Consider the following 15,016-nt stretch of genomic DNA (forward strand, 5'->3'; position numbering starts at 1 on the left):
AGTAGGCACAGTCCTGATGCGATGTTGGCTCCACTGTCCTTCATTCGGCATATACTTCCTTTTTTGAGTGTCCACATTGCCGCCGGCATGGGAGTCGTGCTGGGGGTGCGATGATGAACAAGACAGCTCCTGTCCTTGTGGAACTTAGGAGGGTGGTAGGGGCGACAGACCCAGAGACAGCCCACAGACAAATGGGAAGTACAGAAGGATGCAAACAAAACAAAGGCCGGAGGGAGGGAGCGAGAGAAGGGGGGCCGGTGAGAGGGATCAGATTGGGCAACACAATAGCTCCCTGGAGCTAATGCTCTCCAGGGGGTGGGGGTGGGGCCATCACCTGTGCACCTGTGGGCCTCAGGGCCCCTCTCCCAGCAACGCCCTTTCTTTCCCGGCTACAGCTGCACAAAGGAAAGGTAGGCCCCACACCCTCTAACCGCCTGTGGGCTACCTGCCCATGGGCTGGGACTTGGACCCAGGGCAGCGAGGTGGGTCCTGGAGCGGAGCGTCCCCAGTCCCTCCTCCCTGAAGGACGACTGCAGGGGCTGAGCTGGTGAGGGCTGAAGGAGAGCAGCTCAGTCCTGTAATGGTCTAGGTCAGAACTGATGCTCGTGGCCAGCTCGGGCCTCTCAGCAGAGGCGGGTACCCCAACACTAGGGCTGAGGACAGGGAGACGCCATGCTGAGACCTGTCTGCCCTCCACAGGCAGGGATGCCCAGCACAGGTGGGGCAGCGGGCCTGGGCACAACCCACCCCTACCAAGCGAACCCGTGGCTGACCTCAGGGATCTCCGGCCCTCCAGGTCTGCCCACGGGGTGGGTCGGAGGCCTCAGAGGAAGAAGGTAGTTGGAGCAGGAGTAGCTGAGGAGGGACCTAAGGAGGTAGGCAAAGGGGCCCCAAAGCCCCTCCCTTTCCCCCTCTGGAGACAGACCAGTCTGCCTGGTCTAGGCCTGGGGGCAGAGGTGGCTGGTAGGAGAGCAGACACAGATAGAAAAGGGCGGGAGGGTTAGTGGGGCGGCAGAACTCAGAGGAGGCTCCTAGGGCTGGCGCTGGGAGGCAAGGGGTTAAGGCAGTGGGGGGGGGCAGCCTATGGCAGGAGGACACACCTGTACGCAGGGGCGGCAGGCGGGGCCCAGGTGAGGAGCCTGCGCTGCCTGCCGGTGGAGAAGGAAGAAGGAAGAGTGGAGGCCAGGGCGGCGGTTGAATCCTGGGCCTGACTCCCCTTCCCCTCCTCAGCACTCACTCTCTGGGGGTCAGGTGGCCTGGTGACAGGTAAAGGCCCTGGTTGAGGAGCCCTGGGGCTGAGCTGGGGGCTGCAGAGGGCCCATGAGGGCCATGGATTGGTCTGTGGGGACAGGGACAGGCTATGTGGGGGGCGGGGTGGGGGGAAGGGGCTCGGAGGCCGAAGACAGGTGGGCGGGGGGGGGCTGCTGAAGCTTTGCCTGGGCCGCAGTGGATCCACAGTTCAGGGTGGAGCTGGTGGCAGGCTGCAGGGCTCACCCGGAAGTGTCCCCAGGGACGCGGGTGGTGGTGGGGGGAAGGGAGCTAGGGTTCTGCAGCCTCTCCAGAGGGAGCCTGGGCCTCGGACTGCCTGACCGGGAGGTGGGCCGGCTGGGTGGGGGCCCCCGTCTTACCCAGCAGTGTTTGGGTGCTGGTTGGGAGTCTCTAATACTGCCGGGTAATGATGGAGGCCCCCGTCCCTGTGTCAGCGACCATCCTTTACCTCAGGCCCTGGCAGGCTGCAGCCCCCCACTGCTGACTCTCCCCCCACACCCTGGAGTCCCCTTCATTTGGAGTGGAGGGTGCTGCCAACAAAGTGGCTCTTGGTTGGCGAGTTGCCCACTGGACACAATGGTTCTGAGCCCCTCCCCCAACCCGGAGTGATTTGTCATCTGGTGGATCCAGGACCCACAGCCCACCAGGAGCTTGGGATTGGCTCATGTGCTCTCAAGAGACCTCACCTGGCCTGCGGCCAGGGTCCCTGTAGCAACTGGTCAGCTCTAGCCTGGAGCTGCGTGTCGCCGGCTCTGGGCCCATCTTCCAGTACAGTGTTGGATGGTCTAATCTCGAAGCTCCTAACACTGTCTGGTAAAGATGGCCCCCGGGCTGGTTCCCTCGGCAGTGACCTTCAGGGAGCCCTGAAGACCTTGGAGGCCTCCTGACCAACCTTTGACCTTTACCCCTCTGGATGGGGGTGTAAGTCACTAAGAAAAGGGGAACAATGGGGAGGAGACAAAATGGCTGCCCCAGAACTTGAAAACACGCCTGCTCTCCAGGCACCTCCACGCTCTTCCCGCCTCGGAAGCACGAAGGAAATAAAGTGTGGAGGGGACTCGAGGCGGACCGATTCAGGTTACTCCACCCTTTCTTGTCTGTCGATCTCATCTTAGGCTCCCAGCTCCGGAGGCGTGGGCTGCCACGTCGGCTTCCCTCCCTGCCTCTTGCATGACATTCAACCTGCAGAGCAGGGAAAATCAATCTCCTGCTTAAAAAATCTACGAAGCTGAAGATGAGCCCCGTCCCTCACCCTGCAAGACTCCCCTCCTCCCCTACCAGGCTTTGTAATTCCTGCACATGCTTTTGCCCCCAGTGCTGTCTCCCTACAGGGACAGGGATGGGGGTTGGACTGGATGGCACCAGGTACAGCAGTAGCTTCATTTCTCTGGTGGTTGAGATTCCGGGAGCCCTGTGTTGTGTTGGGAAGATGAGGCCCATCATGTAGGGATTGTTCCGTTGGGGGCCGGAGCTGTGGGAGTGAACTCACCTCCACAGGTAGAGCCGTTTCACACAGGTTCCTCACACCTGGTGATTGTGAAATTGGCAGAGCGAGTAGCTCACAGCAGGAAACACGACCCATGGGGCCGTTTTTTCTTATCCTCACCTGAGGATATTTTTCCATTGATTTTTAGAGTGGGAGAGGGAGAGACAGAAATATCGATGTGAGAAGCACGATTGGTTGCCTCATGCATGTGCCCCGACCAGGGGGAGCCTGCAACCCAGGTACGTGCCTCTGACCAGAATCGAACCCCGGACCCTGAGTCTGCAGGCCTATGCTCTATCCACTGAGCCAAACCAGCTAGGGCCCACGGGGCCTTTGAGCACATAAGCCCCTGATAGGCACGAGTGGTCTCCCCTACAGTTGCGTGGAACCCTGTTACCAAGGAAGCAGCTCTTGTTGGGGTCATCATATTTTTGGTCTAGCTCAGCAAAGCCACAGCTGCTCGTCTTAAAAAAAAAATGTAGATGTTGGTAAATAAATGGGGTGATGTGGTAGAAATGGAGGGGGGTGGGGTAGGAAGTGCAGCTGGGCCTGGTTTCCAGCTTGGGTCCTATTTTCTGACTCTGGGACTTCCAGGGTGAGCAGGGCCCAGGCAGTCTAGTCCTGAACTGCCCTGACCAGAGCCTGTGCGCCCCCTGCCGGCAAAGACAAGGAAAGACGCAGGAGTGCTATGTGAGAATGCGCAGGCTTACTCCCCCAACCCAGTGAGGCACGTGGAGCCTTGACTTCTGCTTAAGTAATAAAAATTTATTGAGAATTCCTGGGATGGTGGTTATTGCCTCCCAACCTTGAGAGTGGAGCCAACACTGCAGGAAATCACTGAGAAATCACACACTGTCCCAACAACCCCTGCCAACACAGGGAGGAGGAAAGTCATTCCCCTGACAATGGGTCAGTCTTCATTCCCCTGACAAAGGGCTGGGAGGACAGATACAGAGGGGACCATCACATGATACTGGGGGCAGGGTGGGGTGTGCTGGACCCCAAGTTGGCTCCTCAAACACCAGGGCAGAAACAGATCCACTTCTCTGGGGGTGGAGTTCTTGGTCAGCAGGCTCATTTCTTAGTCTTGAGGAGGCTGTCACTGTGGAAAGGAGATGGATGAAGGAGACATGAACGTGAGAGGAACAGCACCATGACCTCTCCCTTCAAGGTCACAGGAACCACCCTCCTTCCTCCTGTCCCATCTGCTCAGTGGTTAAGGGGGTGTGAGAAAGGGTAGGTGGTGGGGAGAAGGCAGGTACTAGATGAGCTGCAAGACCCCATGGAAACAAGGATGCATCATCAACTTACCTCCCCCTGTGGACACCAGGTCACCAGATGAACAGGAAACACAAAAAGAGAAGAAAAATGCAGAGGTGATTTTCAGTTCAGGCCTCACCTAGCGCTAAACCCTCCTGTGCGCCCAAGAGAAAAAGGGTTGGAAGCCAGGGACCTCAGGCTCCGGAAAGGAAGACTAGTCCTCTCGGCACTGCCATCGCTCACCTCTCCTTTCCTAGCACCCTTCCAGGCCCCAGAGCAGCAATTTTAGGGTTCCTGAGTAAGGATACTAAATACCACCTTCCACCACTTGTCAGTAGACAAAACTTTACAATTAAAGTGCCTTAAAAAAAAAATGATTTGAGAGAGAGGAAAGGAGAGAAACATCGATCAGCCGCCTCCCACATGTACCCTGACCAGGGATCAAACCTGCCACCTTTTGGTGTACGGGACAAAGCTCCAACCGAGCCACACTGGCCAGGGAGAAAATGCTTTTCAACGAATAACCCTATTCTCATAAAATCAATCATATGAGATTCAAGTCACCAACACTTTCTATCTTCTGGTTCAGAGGAATGGTGTCTTTCAAAGTCACACGAATAAGCTAGTAACAGGCCCCGGAGCCCAAGAGACTAGACTTAGACCCCATGTTCTTTGTGACACCCCACTGTGTAGGACACATCTCTCACCGGGTGAAACTTTCGTCCTGCAGGTTCAGCACAAGGTTGTCAGCAGTGAGATAGATACGATTCTGTGATGTGGCGATCTACCGGGCAGGAAACAGGACAGATGCTTGTATTAAGCAAAGGCCTCAATTCCTATCCTTGCATTCAATAACCACCGATGGACATTATGTGAGTTAGGAACAGGGATTCCACAATGAGAAAGACGTGGTTTCTGTTCTCACACACAGACCCAGAGCAGCAAGCAACTGTGATTATGCTAGTATCATAATAGAGGCATGAGCAGAAGGTCAAGGGACCCAGAGGAATTGTGTGTTTTTAATCCGCATCCAAGGATATTTTCCCCATTGATTTCCAGAGAGTGGAAGGGAGCAGGGGGAGGGGGTGGGGAGAGAAACATCTGATGTGAGAGATACATGGATTGGTCGCCTCCTGCCCGCATGTGCCCCTAATGCGGTTGGAGAACCTGCAACTGAGGTACATGCCCTTGACCGGGCATCGAGGTACATGGTGACCCTTTGGTCCACAGGCTGATGCTCCAACCACTGAGCAGAACTGGCCAGGGCTGGAGAAATTGTTTTTGATGATGAGACAGTTGGAGTAGAAACCTGAACGAGCACGATTCGAACTACCACACTTCAGTGCCTCCAGGAAGCCCTGAGCGATACTAGGCTCTTGCACTCACCGTCTTGGAGATGTTCTGGGCTGCCCGGATCTTCCGTAGCTTGATGTAGCCTGGGTTCTTGCCCAGTGCTTCTCCAAGGTGAGCAGGGAGGGGTTAAGGGTTCATACAAGGCCAGGTCTCATTCTCTGGCCCCATCCTTACTACTCCCGTCACTCCAGCCCTCCTCGGGGCTGTCAGATCCAAGGTTGCGCTCAGGTGGCTCGTGCCTAGTCTTACTTTGGTCCTCACCTGTGGGCCCCCCCTGTCGGCAGCTGCCAGGAACTAGAGGCAGCAGCAGAAATGGAGGCAAGGCCAGCACTGCTATTGATCTGCTTTACAGTGAGGAGCCAAGCTCAGGTACCCCACTAAGATTTCAGATCCCATTTGAAACCTCCACCCCCCACAGAGAGCACGGAATCGCATTCGCCTTAGTTTCATCAGCCAGCCCCTGAGGGAGGACAAGGGAGGACGGGAAAGCAATGTGCCCCAGGGGTGAGCTGAGATCTCTCCAGCAGAAGGATATCATCTTAGCGGCCTCAGCTTCACCCTCGGCCTGCACGATCTTCTGCCGCTGTTCCTGCTTTGCCTTTTCCACTAAGAACTGGGCCCGCTGGGCCTCCTGCTGCGCTGTGGTGGGAGTCAGAGGTCACAGATGTGAGTGTCAGAAACCCCATGGCCCCTCCCCTTCTGCATTTTCAGAAACCCTTGACCTACTCTTCTGGTAACTCACCCACTTGTTTGGCTTCTACAGCAGCTGTGTACTCTCGGCTAAAGCTCAGCTCTGTGATGGCTACATCATCCAGGATGAGGCTGAAGTCCTTGGCCCTCTCGGTCAACTCCCTTCGGATCAGCAGGGACACCTGGGGGTTGGGGTGAGGAGGGGAAGGGAAAGGTCTTTCAAGGGGACTGGAGAACTGAAAGGAAGGGGTTGCTGTGACCATCTGAATATCAGACCTGAAAAAGGCAGAAAACTCACCAACCCTTCCTTAGGACCTACTGAGTTCTAGTCTTGGCTCTCGTTTCCCACAGTGGCCATTTTTAGGTAGAAATGGACCTGGGGTCCCAACTTTTTTCTAATAACCCGCCTTTCCTAATACCCAGTGCCCTGGGTCTAGGAAGAAAATGCTGACACCATGCAGATGGTGATGGGAGCTGGGTCCAACCTGGGCCCGCTGGGTGATCAGCTGTGAGGCGTTGAACTTGGCCACCACGCTCTTGAGAACCTCGTTGACAATGGACGGCAACACTCGCTCCTCGTAGTCTAGCCCTAGGCGCTGATACATGCTGGGAAGCTCCAGGGCATTGGGTCGAGACAGCACTCGCAGGGAGATGTTCACCATCTGCAGGTCTAAGAGTGAGGTCAGCAGTGGCTGGTCAAGGCCATGGGGCCTCATCTGGCCCCTCAGCCAAGCACCCTTCCCCAAACAGTCTCCTCCATGTAATATTGTGCAGCCTGCAACTCCCCTGCAGGGAGGAGAGGAATCAGGCAGACAAGATGTGACCTGGCACAGGCCAAGTGCATCCTTTGTAACAAGGATGTTAGGTCTTCTATCCACAACCCCTCCACTAATACAGGTAACCTCTCCTCTTCTCTCTTTGCCACTGTACTGTTTGCAACCTCTACGGTAGGCTCTACAATAATCACCTGTCTTCTTTACTAGACCATCAGGGCTTAAGGATAAGGACTGTTTTATGAATTCTTTATTCCCAGGACCTAGGGTTTAGGGAATGAATGTTAAGTGACCGGCACTAAAAACAGTACAAATAAGTTTATTACATGTGAGCTACTTGCCTCAGTGTGAATATGCCTGTGTGTGTATATGTGTGTGTGTGTGTGTATGTATGTGTGTGTGTGACGAGGGGTCTGGGGAATCCCAAAGGCACAACTTCTAGGTATGTCTAGGACAGTGGTTTTCAACCTTTTTAATGCCGCGATCCTTTAATACAGTTCCTCATGTTGTGGTGACCCCCAACCATAAAATTATTTTCGTTGCTACTGTTAATGAATCGTAATGTAAATATCTGTGTTTTCCGATGGTCTTAGGCGACCCTGCTAGCGGTTCTCAACCTGTGCGTCGTGACCCACAGGTTGAGAACCGCTGCTGTAGAGCCTAAGACCATCGGAAAACACAGATATTTACATTACGATTCATTAACAGTAGCAAAATTACAGTTATGAAGTAGCAATGAAAATAATTTTATGGTTGGGGGTCACCACAACATGAGGAACTGTATTAAAGGGTTGAGAAAGGTTGAGAACCACTGGTCTAGGAGGAACCAGTGAAGAGTGGGACCAAGTTTCCCCAGGCCAGGGCATACCAGTGGATACCATTAAGTCAAGCAGCTAAAAGAACAACAACAAAAAAAGCTTTAAAACAAGGCTTTCATCTAGGAGTGAAGAAGGACAAACAGTGCTCTCACTGAATTTACGTTAGGGGGTAGGAACAGTGAATTAAAAAGTGCAAACACAGTGTCCAGAATGTACTGCTTTAACCCCAGAAGCAGGTACTTTTACTCCAGCTGTGTTGCAGCTGTGGCAAACCGAGGCCCAAGAGCTGTGACACCACCATCTTCCCTTCGGGGCTCTTGCCAGGCTGCCCAGTGTCCAAACCTACCTTTAGAGCCTGTGGGGGAGGAAATTTTTCGTGGCCTGGCCCGAATGTCATAGATGATGGGATATTGGAACCAGGGGATCCTGGGGGAGAGGGAACAGAGAGAGGTATCAGGAGACTGCAGTGTCACTAGTTTTCCCTCACCACGTGCTTCTTGGCCTGCTCCTCCACTTAATGACCACAGGCTCGGAGGACTTCTCTTCCTTCGGAGAACAACATTTATGTGCTGCTGCAGTTACGGGAAGCACCCACTTTCTGGGAGATGGAGTCAGGGAGGGAAAGAGTACAGCTGAATCCCGTTGCAAGCCTTACTACAGCCACTGGTGGGTTGGCGTTCAAGGGTGAAGGGTCAGGGTCAATCCGCTCTGCTCGCCGTTACCTGAAGTGGAGGCCCTCGGCGAGGATGGTGTCCTGTTGCACGCCACCGATCCGATTAAAGAAGATGGCTCTCTGCCCGCCTTCCACTGTGGGGAGAGGGGTGGGGATCAGGCCAGGGACGTGCTGGCCCCTGGTGGGGCGAGGGGCTGAGGCGGAGAGGGTCTCGGAGGGGAGGAGTCCGGGGAGCGGGCGGAGGTGGCTCACCAGTGAACACGGACTCGCGGACCCCGTAAGCCACGGCGCCGGCCCCGAGCAACAGCTTCAGCGCCGTGCCCATGCCACGGGGCCCGGAGGGCAGCCGCCCCGCCAAGTCCTTCAAGTTCTGGGCCATGTCCGACCCGGAGACCGGCGGCACCAAAGGTCAGGAGTGGGCGCCGGCCCGCCTCTACCCCACTCCAGTTTAGAAACCGCACCCTTCACACGAGGGTCCGTGGCCCAGGTGCTCGCAGGAGAAAGGGCACCGGAAGTGCGCTTTCTTCTAAACCCTCCCCCCGCCCACAGGGGGTGGGGGGGACCCGAACCTGGCGCACAGGAAGTGCGCATCGGGAAGTCCCGCCCCTCCCGGAAACCCTGCCCTCCCAGGGAGACTGCGGTAGTGCCAGGCGGCAAGCCCTCGCCATTTCCGAGCGCCTGCTTTTAAAATGGTAGCCGGAAGGAAGTTTGCGATTAGGAGGAGCGTGAGGCTCTAAGGATATCAACACAACTTCCGGTCGGGTTGCAAGATGGCTGCACCCAGTGGTGGATTCCAACCTCGTGAGCGTCGCGATGGGGACCAGGAACAGGACTGGGATGTTGTGGCGCCCAAGCGGCCCCGACTTGGGGCGGGAAGCAGGATGGGGGGCCGTAGGCTGATTGTGGTGCTGGAAGGGGCCAGTCTGGAGACAGTCAAGGTAATACGGGCCGAGAAAGTGGAGAGCTCGCATAGCGGTAGAGTGGGACCCCCTGGGATGAGGGTGAGGGGCTTCAGGTAGAGAGAGAAAGCAGAGGAAGGTGAAATACGCTTTTGGAGGAAGAGTGGCCTAGTTGACTGTCTTTTGGTTTAACGTCCTGGGTCGGCTGTGCTCGTGTTCTTCCCTTATTGAATCCCAATCCGGCCGTCACGTCCTTGCTTCCAATTGATTTACCAGGATTCATTCTGAGGTATAAACTCATCTAAAGGCAGGGGAGTTTCCACAGGTGGTTACTGTAGCTTAGTCGGCCCGTACTTTTATTCGTAGGGACTTCGTGTTTTATAAAAGGTGTTTGCTGTCACGCTCCTTGGTATTACTACCCACTTCGAAACACTTTTTACCCATCCTTCGGCTCCTTTTTCTGAATAACGCAGCAATTCTATGTTTTAAAATTGTTCGTGCTCTTATTCCCTCTGACTTTCTTGTTCTCTCACCGCTTAGAGCTAAATTTGTTCAATGAGTAGGCCCAGAAGAAATAGCACTGGTTTGGAAGTCAGACTGGACTTTAATCTTGATTCTTATACTTATTTTACGTGTGTGATGTTGAGAAAGATTTGTCCTCAGTTAATACTTTTCAGGGAGAATGCAATGAAAGTGCTTTAAAAGTAGTATGTTTCCATAGTAATCTACAGTGTGATTCTTTTTCATGTTCCTCAACCACTATGACACTTTATTAGGCTTGCAATCTACCCTCCTTCCCCAACTTATTAAAATGGGAATTTCTTCTTCTGTAATTGCTATTTCTAACCTAAATAGGTTCTTATATTTATTCCTCACTTAATCGCCTACTATCTTTCCAGACTATTAATTCTGAATGTCACTTAACCACTCCATTTCTTCCTGTGTCCCTTGGGGCTGATAGTAGTCCCTACCTTGCTGGGTTATTGGGAAGATTAAAGGATTTAATATGTATAAGGGGTTTAGAATAATGTCTGTCACTTGGAATTAGTTATTATTGTTACTGATTCCAAGTTACCGATTAAGTAGTTGTAAAGGTCATGGCCAAATTAAAATTCCTATAGTATGCTCTGGAAGAATTTAGGTTGTCATTAATGGTACTCCAAGGGTGACAGAATTCATAGATGGTTGAAATTTCCAGTGCTGTTACCTCGTGCCTTCCTTGTGCTGGTAACTCTTGCTTCTGCCAGCCTCTTCTGGGCCTGCTCTCTGTATTTATTCTTTATACTCCAGCCTCACTGGCCTGCTTTAAGCTCTTTGAAGGCATGAAGTTCTCTCGTACCTTAAAGATGTTGCGTATAAGGTTCTCTAAATGGAAGCTCCTTTTACTCAGCTCTTTGCTTCATTAATTCCTTCCTAATGTTCATTCACTTAACAATTATTGATCCTATTATGCTGCTCATTCTTCAATTAATAGCTCGGTCTAATTAGCATATTAGCTCTTGATTATATAGGATCCTTTAATGAACCATTTACTTTTTCTTCATAATGTTTATCCCAATTTGAGTTAAATATTCATGTAGCCATGAATATTTGTCTCTTCTACTAGAAGGCTCTCTCTGAGGGCAGAGAAGGTTTTAAAAATTCTTATATCGCTCTAACCAGTTTGGCTCAGTGGATAGAGTGTCGGCCTGCAGACTGAAGGGTCCCAGGTTCGATTCCTGTCAAGGGCATGTACCTTGGTTGCGGGCACATCCCCAGTAGGGGGTGTGCAGGAGGCAACTGATCAATGTTTCTCTCCCATCGATGTTTCTAACTCTCTATCCCTCTCCCCTCCTCTCTGTAAAAAATCAATAAAATATATTAAAAAAACTCATATCTCCAATACCTATTATAGAAAGTGAATACACATGGTATTCATTCTGATTATTCTAATTATTGGTTTTCAAGCTTAACCACATACCACAATAAAAATCAAAAGTTTCATAAACCATCACCAGTATTACATTTGAAGTACTCTGATATTTTCTATCCTTATTTCATTAAAAACCCTCCTTATAACTTACTAATGGGTTAAAACTAGATTCTTTTATTCAAGAGGTTTTCTTTTACAACTCAGTGTCCCAGGGTCTTAGTTCCTGGACTTTGTTCTTTCTCTGTGCTTACTTTGCGACATTATTTCAGTTATTCATTTAATTTCAAAGTTCATGTGCCTCTTCACCCACTTTTTGGGGTTGTATATCTTAAGATGTTATCAGACATACAAATGTTCTATTGATACATAAAAGCTTAGCCTTTCAGAACCTGTATTTGTACTTAATGGTATGTTTTTTATCTTAATGCTCCTTAGGACTCCAAATTGCAATTTACAATTATTTCTTCTTGCTGCTACAGATGGATCCAGACAGATCTTTATTATCAAACTCCTACTTGTTATATTTTCTAGTATACAATATTCCTCAGTCATTCTCATACTCCTATTATTCCAGAATTATTTCTTCCTGATGGATACTTGAAGATTCTGCAATTTACAAAGCAGTTTCATGTGTAATCACTGCTCTTCAGTGTTTCAGTTCCCACTTTTTCAGCATAATTTTCTTTTTTTACATTTACCTTTGCTCACCCATCCTAAAACCTCTTTATTTTGTTTTACTTTTGACAGAAGTATTTCTTGATCAAACGACCTCCATCATTAGAATTTTCACACTTCTAGTTCAGATGTGCAGCTCTTCACTTAGTACATGGTTGTTATAAGCAAACAGGGTAATGACCATATATATTTTGCCCAGTTTATCACAATCGGTACTACTGTGATAAGCTTTCAGCCTTTTTCATTAACCTTACTTCACCTGGTTCCAGAATCCCTCACCAGCTTTGCCTAATAGCCACAGGTTTTTAAATTAAATCCAGTTTAAATCATCTGAAATCACAGGTTGTGCCTTCTTCCCTTTTCCCTCTAAGATCAGGTATGGAAGGAGGAGTGAAGGAAAGGAGGAGAGGGTCAATGTGGCCACACAGTGAACCCCTGAAGACTTGCTGGGCCCCACCCCCATAGATTCTGGTTTAGGAAATCTAGGGTGAACGTGAGAATTTGACTAGAGTAACACGTTTCCAGATGCTGCTGCTGCTCTTTGGGGAGCACACTTTGAGAATCACTGGACTTAGTAAAAGCAGCTTACGTTCTGTCATGTTCCCTCTTCAGGCAGGGAAGACATATGAACTACTAAACTGTGACAAGCACAAGTCTATGCTGTTGAAGAATGGACGGGACCCTGGGGAAGTGAGACCAGACATAGCTCACCAGGTAACTCCAGGGACAGAGCTCACAACCCCTTGAGCCTTTATATGGAAGGTGAGACAGCTGCGTGCTACTTCTCTGCAGTCTTGACTGTGCCTTGGTGTTTGCCTCCCTCAGAGTTTACTGATGCTGATGGACAGTCCCCTGAACCGAGCTGGCTTGCTGCAGGTTTATATCCATACACAGAAGAATGTGCTCATTGAAGTGAACCCCCAGACTCGAATTCCCAGAACCTTTGACCGCTTTTGTGGCCTCATGGGTGAGATCTTTAGGACTTAAATTTTAGGAGTGAAGAAGGGAAGAGGGAACATGCTTGATCCCAGAACAAGGACTCCTCATTACTTTCCATGTGTAGGGGTAAAGCCTACATGGGTTCCTGGCTGAGTAAAAAAGAGAGAGCGAACCTATCAGTACACAACTAGTCATGTGCTTGACAACTGCTTGCTCATAACATTGTAGGGGTACAGTATAGCTATAAGCCCATCTTACTATGGGTTTTTCTGGTTAGAATACGGGCAGAAATGTGGTCTCCACCGAGTTCTGAACACTTTTCTTTTCGCCCTAGTTCAGCTTTTACACAAACTCAGTGTTCGAGCAGCTGATGGCCCCCAGAAGCTCTTGAAGGTGAGGTATTGACACCTACTGGTTGGAGGTAGGGTTCTGAGAACCTTTCTGGGGCTCATTTTTCTCTTTTACTTTAGGTAATTAAAAATCCAGTGTCAGATCACTTCCCAGTTGGATGTATGAAAATTGGCACTTCTTTTTCCATCCCAGTCGTCAGTGATGTGCGAGAGTTGGTCCCTAGCAGCGACCCTATTGTTTTTGTGGTGGGGGCCTTTGCCCATGGCAAGGTAAGGTCTAGGTTCAATTCTTAGACTCTTCATAGCTTAGTACAGAATTCCAAGAGCAGTTAGCATTTTGATGATCCTTGTCCTCATCAGTTGGGAAATAGAGGGTAAACACAGAGCTGAAAGACAAGTGTGGGTTCCCTAACCTGCCCCAGGACATATCTTTTGAGGACTGCTGGCATATTTGTAATAGTCAAAACTAGGACTGTCTTCATCCTTCGTACAAATTTGATATTAACACAGTGAAATAAAGAGCTCAGCCCAATTTTCCTGCCCTAAAGAAGGACTGAACCTATTACAGTGTTAGAGTTGGCTGACAGAACTGTTCTCTCCTCAGCTCAATGTGGAGTATACAGAGAAGATGGTGTCCATCAGCAACTACCCCCTTTCTGCTGCTCTAACCTGCGCAAAACTTACCACAGCCTTTGAGGAAGTATGGAGGGTCATTTGACAGTAGGACGTTGCTCTGAAACAGAGACTGTTGACATTGCATCCTTTGACTCTTCTAACTCCCTGTTGGATGATGACCTTCCTGAACCAAGATTGGGGTTAGTGGAAGCCAAGGCTGAATGTACATTTGCTATTTGTTTATCTTATAAACACTGTTCTTGCAAACCTGGTTGTATTTGGGGATTCCTAAACTTAGTCTCTAAAGGTGTAAACTGTTCGTTCTCCTCAGACTTCAGGGAAAGGTGTGAGGTTACAGTGTTTGCAGCTTGGTTCCGGGCTTTGCAGGTGGGCTTTAGCTCCAACTTCTGCGATTACTGTGCTCTCAAGGAGATAGCCCTGATTATTGCAGCAATGGCAAGCACGGAGAACTGTCTGAAAGAAAGCAGCCAGGAATGCTAGCAGTGAAAAATTGAACAAACAGAAGTGATTTTTATCTGGTACAGTTCCAAGGTAGAAAAAGTGGAGCAGGCAGGGCCTTATGCCCCTCCTCACCCCCCCATGGGGGAAGTGGTGGCGGCGGCACATATACAATCATATAAATTGGCAGAAGAAAAACAGAACAGATTCCTGGTTAGAGGGGGAGAGATAAGGCAACGTGCATGGGGGAGTCCAGAGGGGAGACATGGGCCCCTCTACTCCTCCCACGAGAGTTTCCCCTTTGGCCCAAATGAAGACTTGGCTGTCAGCAGAGGCACAGCTGGGAGTGCCATGTCTTTCTACTCCCTGGCTTCTGTGTTCTCTGTGCTCTGGAGCGGAGTGTAGAAAGGGAGAGAAGTTATTTCTGCACCAGTCTTGCTCTAGGCCACCTGCAGAAGAAATTTGATGGGAAGGCTGATCAGTTATTTCTTCTAGTTCCTGGTCTACAGCTCTTCTAGCTTCTTCCTGGCACATTAGTGCCCAATACTGTGTTTCCTAGAAGCCAGACTATCTTGAGATTCACCCCAAATTTCCAACACTGTCCACCCCTCATACCCCCAGTTTATTGCTCTGTCCTGTAACCTGGATGTTAACTTACCAGGGAAATAGATTATTCCATTCTCTTTAACTTTTCTTTCCTTGGCACTATTGCTTTGTGAAGATAAGGCAGTATGAATAATAGGCTCAGGAAGAAGACGTGACCAAGGAAATAGACAGATTTATACACCTGTGGAGAGAGATACAGGCCACCGAATTAGCCAGAGGGCATCCTATATAATAAAGAG

General features: G+C 50.5%; 3 protein-coding genes across 3 annotated transcripts in view; 1 reads left to right on the top strand and 2 right to left on the bottom strand.

Annotated features, from left to right (window-relative positions):
• Positions 1 to 3,499: 3,499 nt before the first annotated feature.
• PHB2 (prohibitin 2) lies at positions 3,500 to 8,857 on the bottom strand. The gene is made up of 8 exons (XM_079774135.1): positions 8,575 to 8,857; positions 8,372 to 8,456; positions 7,996 to 8,075; positions 6,544 to 6,728; positions 6,111 to 6,240; positions 5,904 to 6,007; positions 5,402 to 5,479; positions 3,500 to 4,799 (listed from the first exon to the last, which is right to left on the bottom strand). Exons 1-8 carry the CDS (start codon positions 8,699 to 8,701, stop codon positions 4,719 to 4,721), a joined length of 870 nt encoding a protein of 289 aa, XP_079630261.1. The 5' UTR covers positions 8,702 to 8,857; the 3' UTR covers positions 3,500 to 4,718.
• Positions 8,858 to 8,983: 126 nt separating this feature from the next.
• On the top strand, positions 8,984 to 14,069 carry EMG1 (EMG1 N1-specific pseudouridine methyltransferase). The gene is made up of 6 exons (XM_079775407.1): positions 8,984 to 9,260; positions 12,421 to 12,522; positions 12,634 to 12,775; positions 13,082 to 13,140; positions 13,218 to 13,367; positions 13,702 to 14,069. The coding sequence occupies exons 1-6, from the start codon at positions 9,093 to 9,095 to the stop codon at positions 13,813 to 13,815; spliced, it is 735 nt and encodes a 244-aa protein (XP_079631533.1). The 5' UTR covers positions 8,984 to 9,092; the 3' UTR covers positions 13,816 to 14,069.
• Positions 14,070 to 14,216: 147 nt separating this feature from the next.
• The window catches only part of LPCAT3 (lysophosphatidylcholine acyltransferase 3), a 39,244-nt gene continuing 38,444 nt past the window's right edge, over positions 14,217 to 15,016 (bottom strand). The window contains exons 12-13 of the mRNA XM_079775406.1: positions 14,830 to 14,958; positions 14,217 to 14,620 (exon numbers count right to left, since the gene is read on the bottom strand). Coding sequence (XP_079631532.1) covers positions 14,842 to 14,958 — 117 coding nt within the window. The 3' untranslated portion in view covers positions 14,217 to 14,620; positions 14,830 to 14,841. The remainder of the gene's footprint in view (positions 14,621 to 14,829; positions 14,959 to 15,016) is intronic.

The sequence above is a fragment of the Cnephaeus nilssonii genome (assembly GCF_951640355.1).
Source record: "Cnephaeus nilssonii genome assembly, chromosome: 6".
NCBI classification, from domain to species: domain Eukaryota; kingdom Metazoa; phylum Chordata; class Mammalia; order Chiroptera; family Vespertilionidae; genus Cnephaeus; species Cnephaeus nilssonii.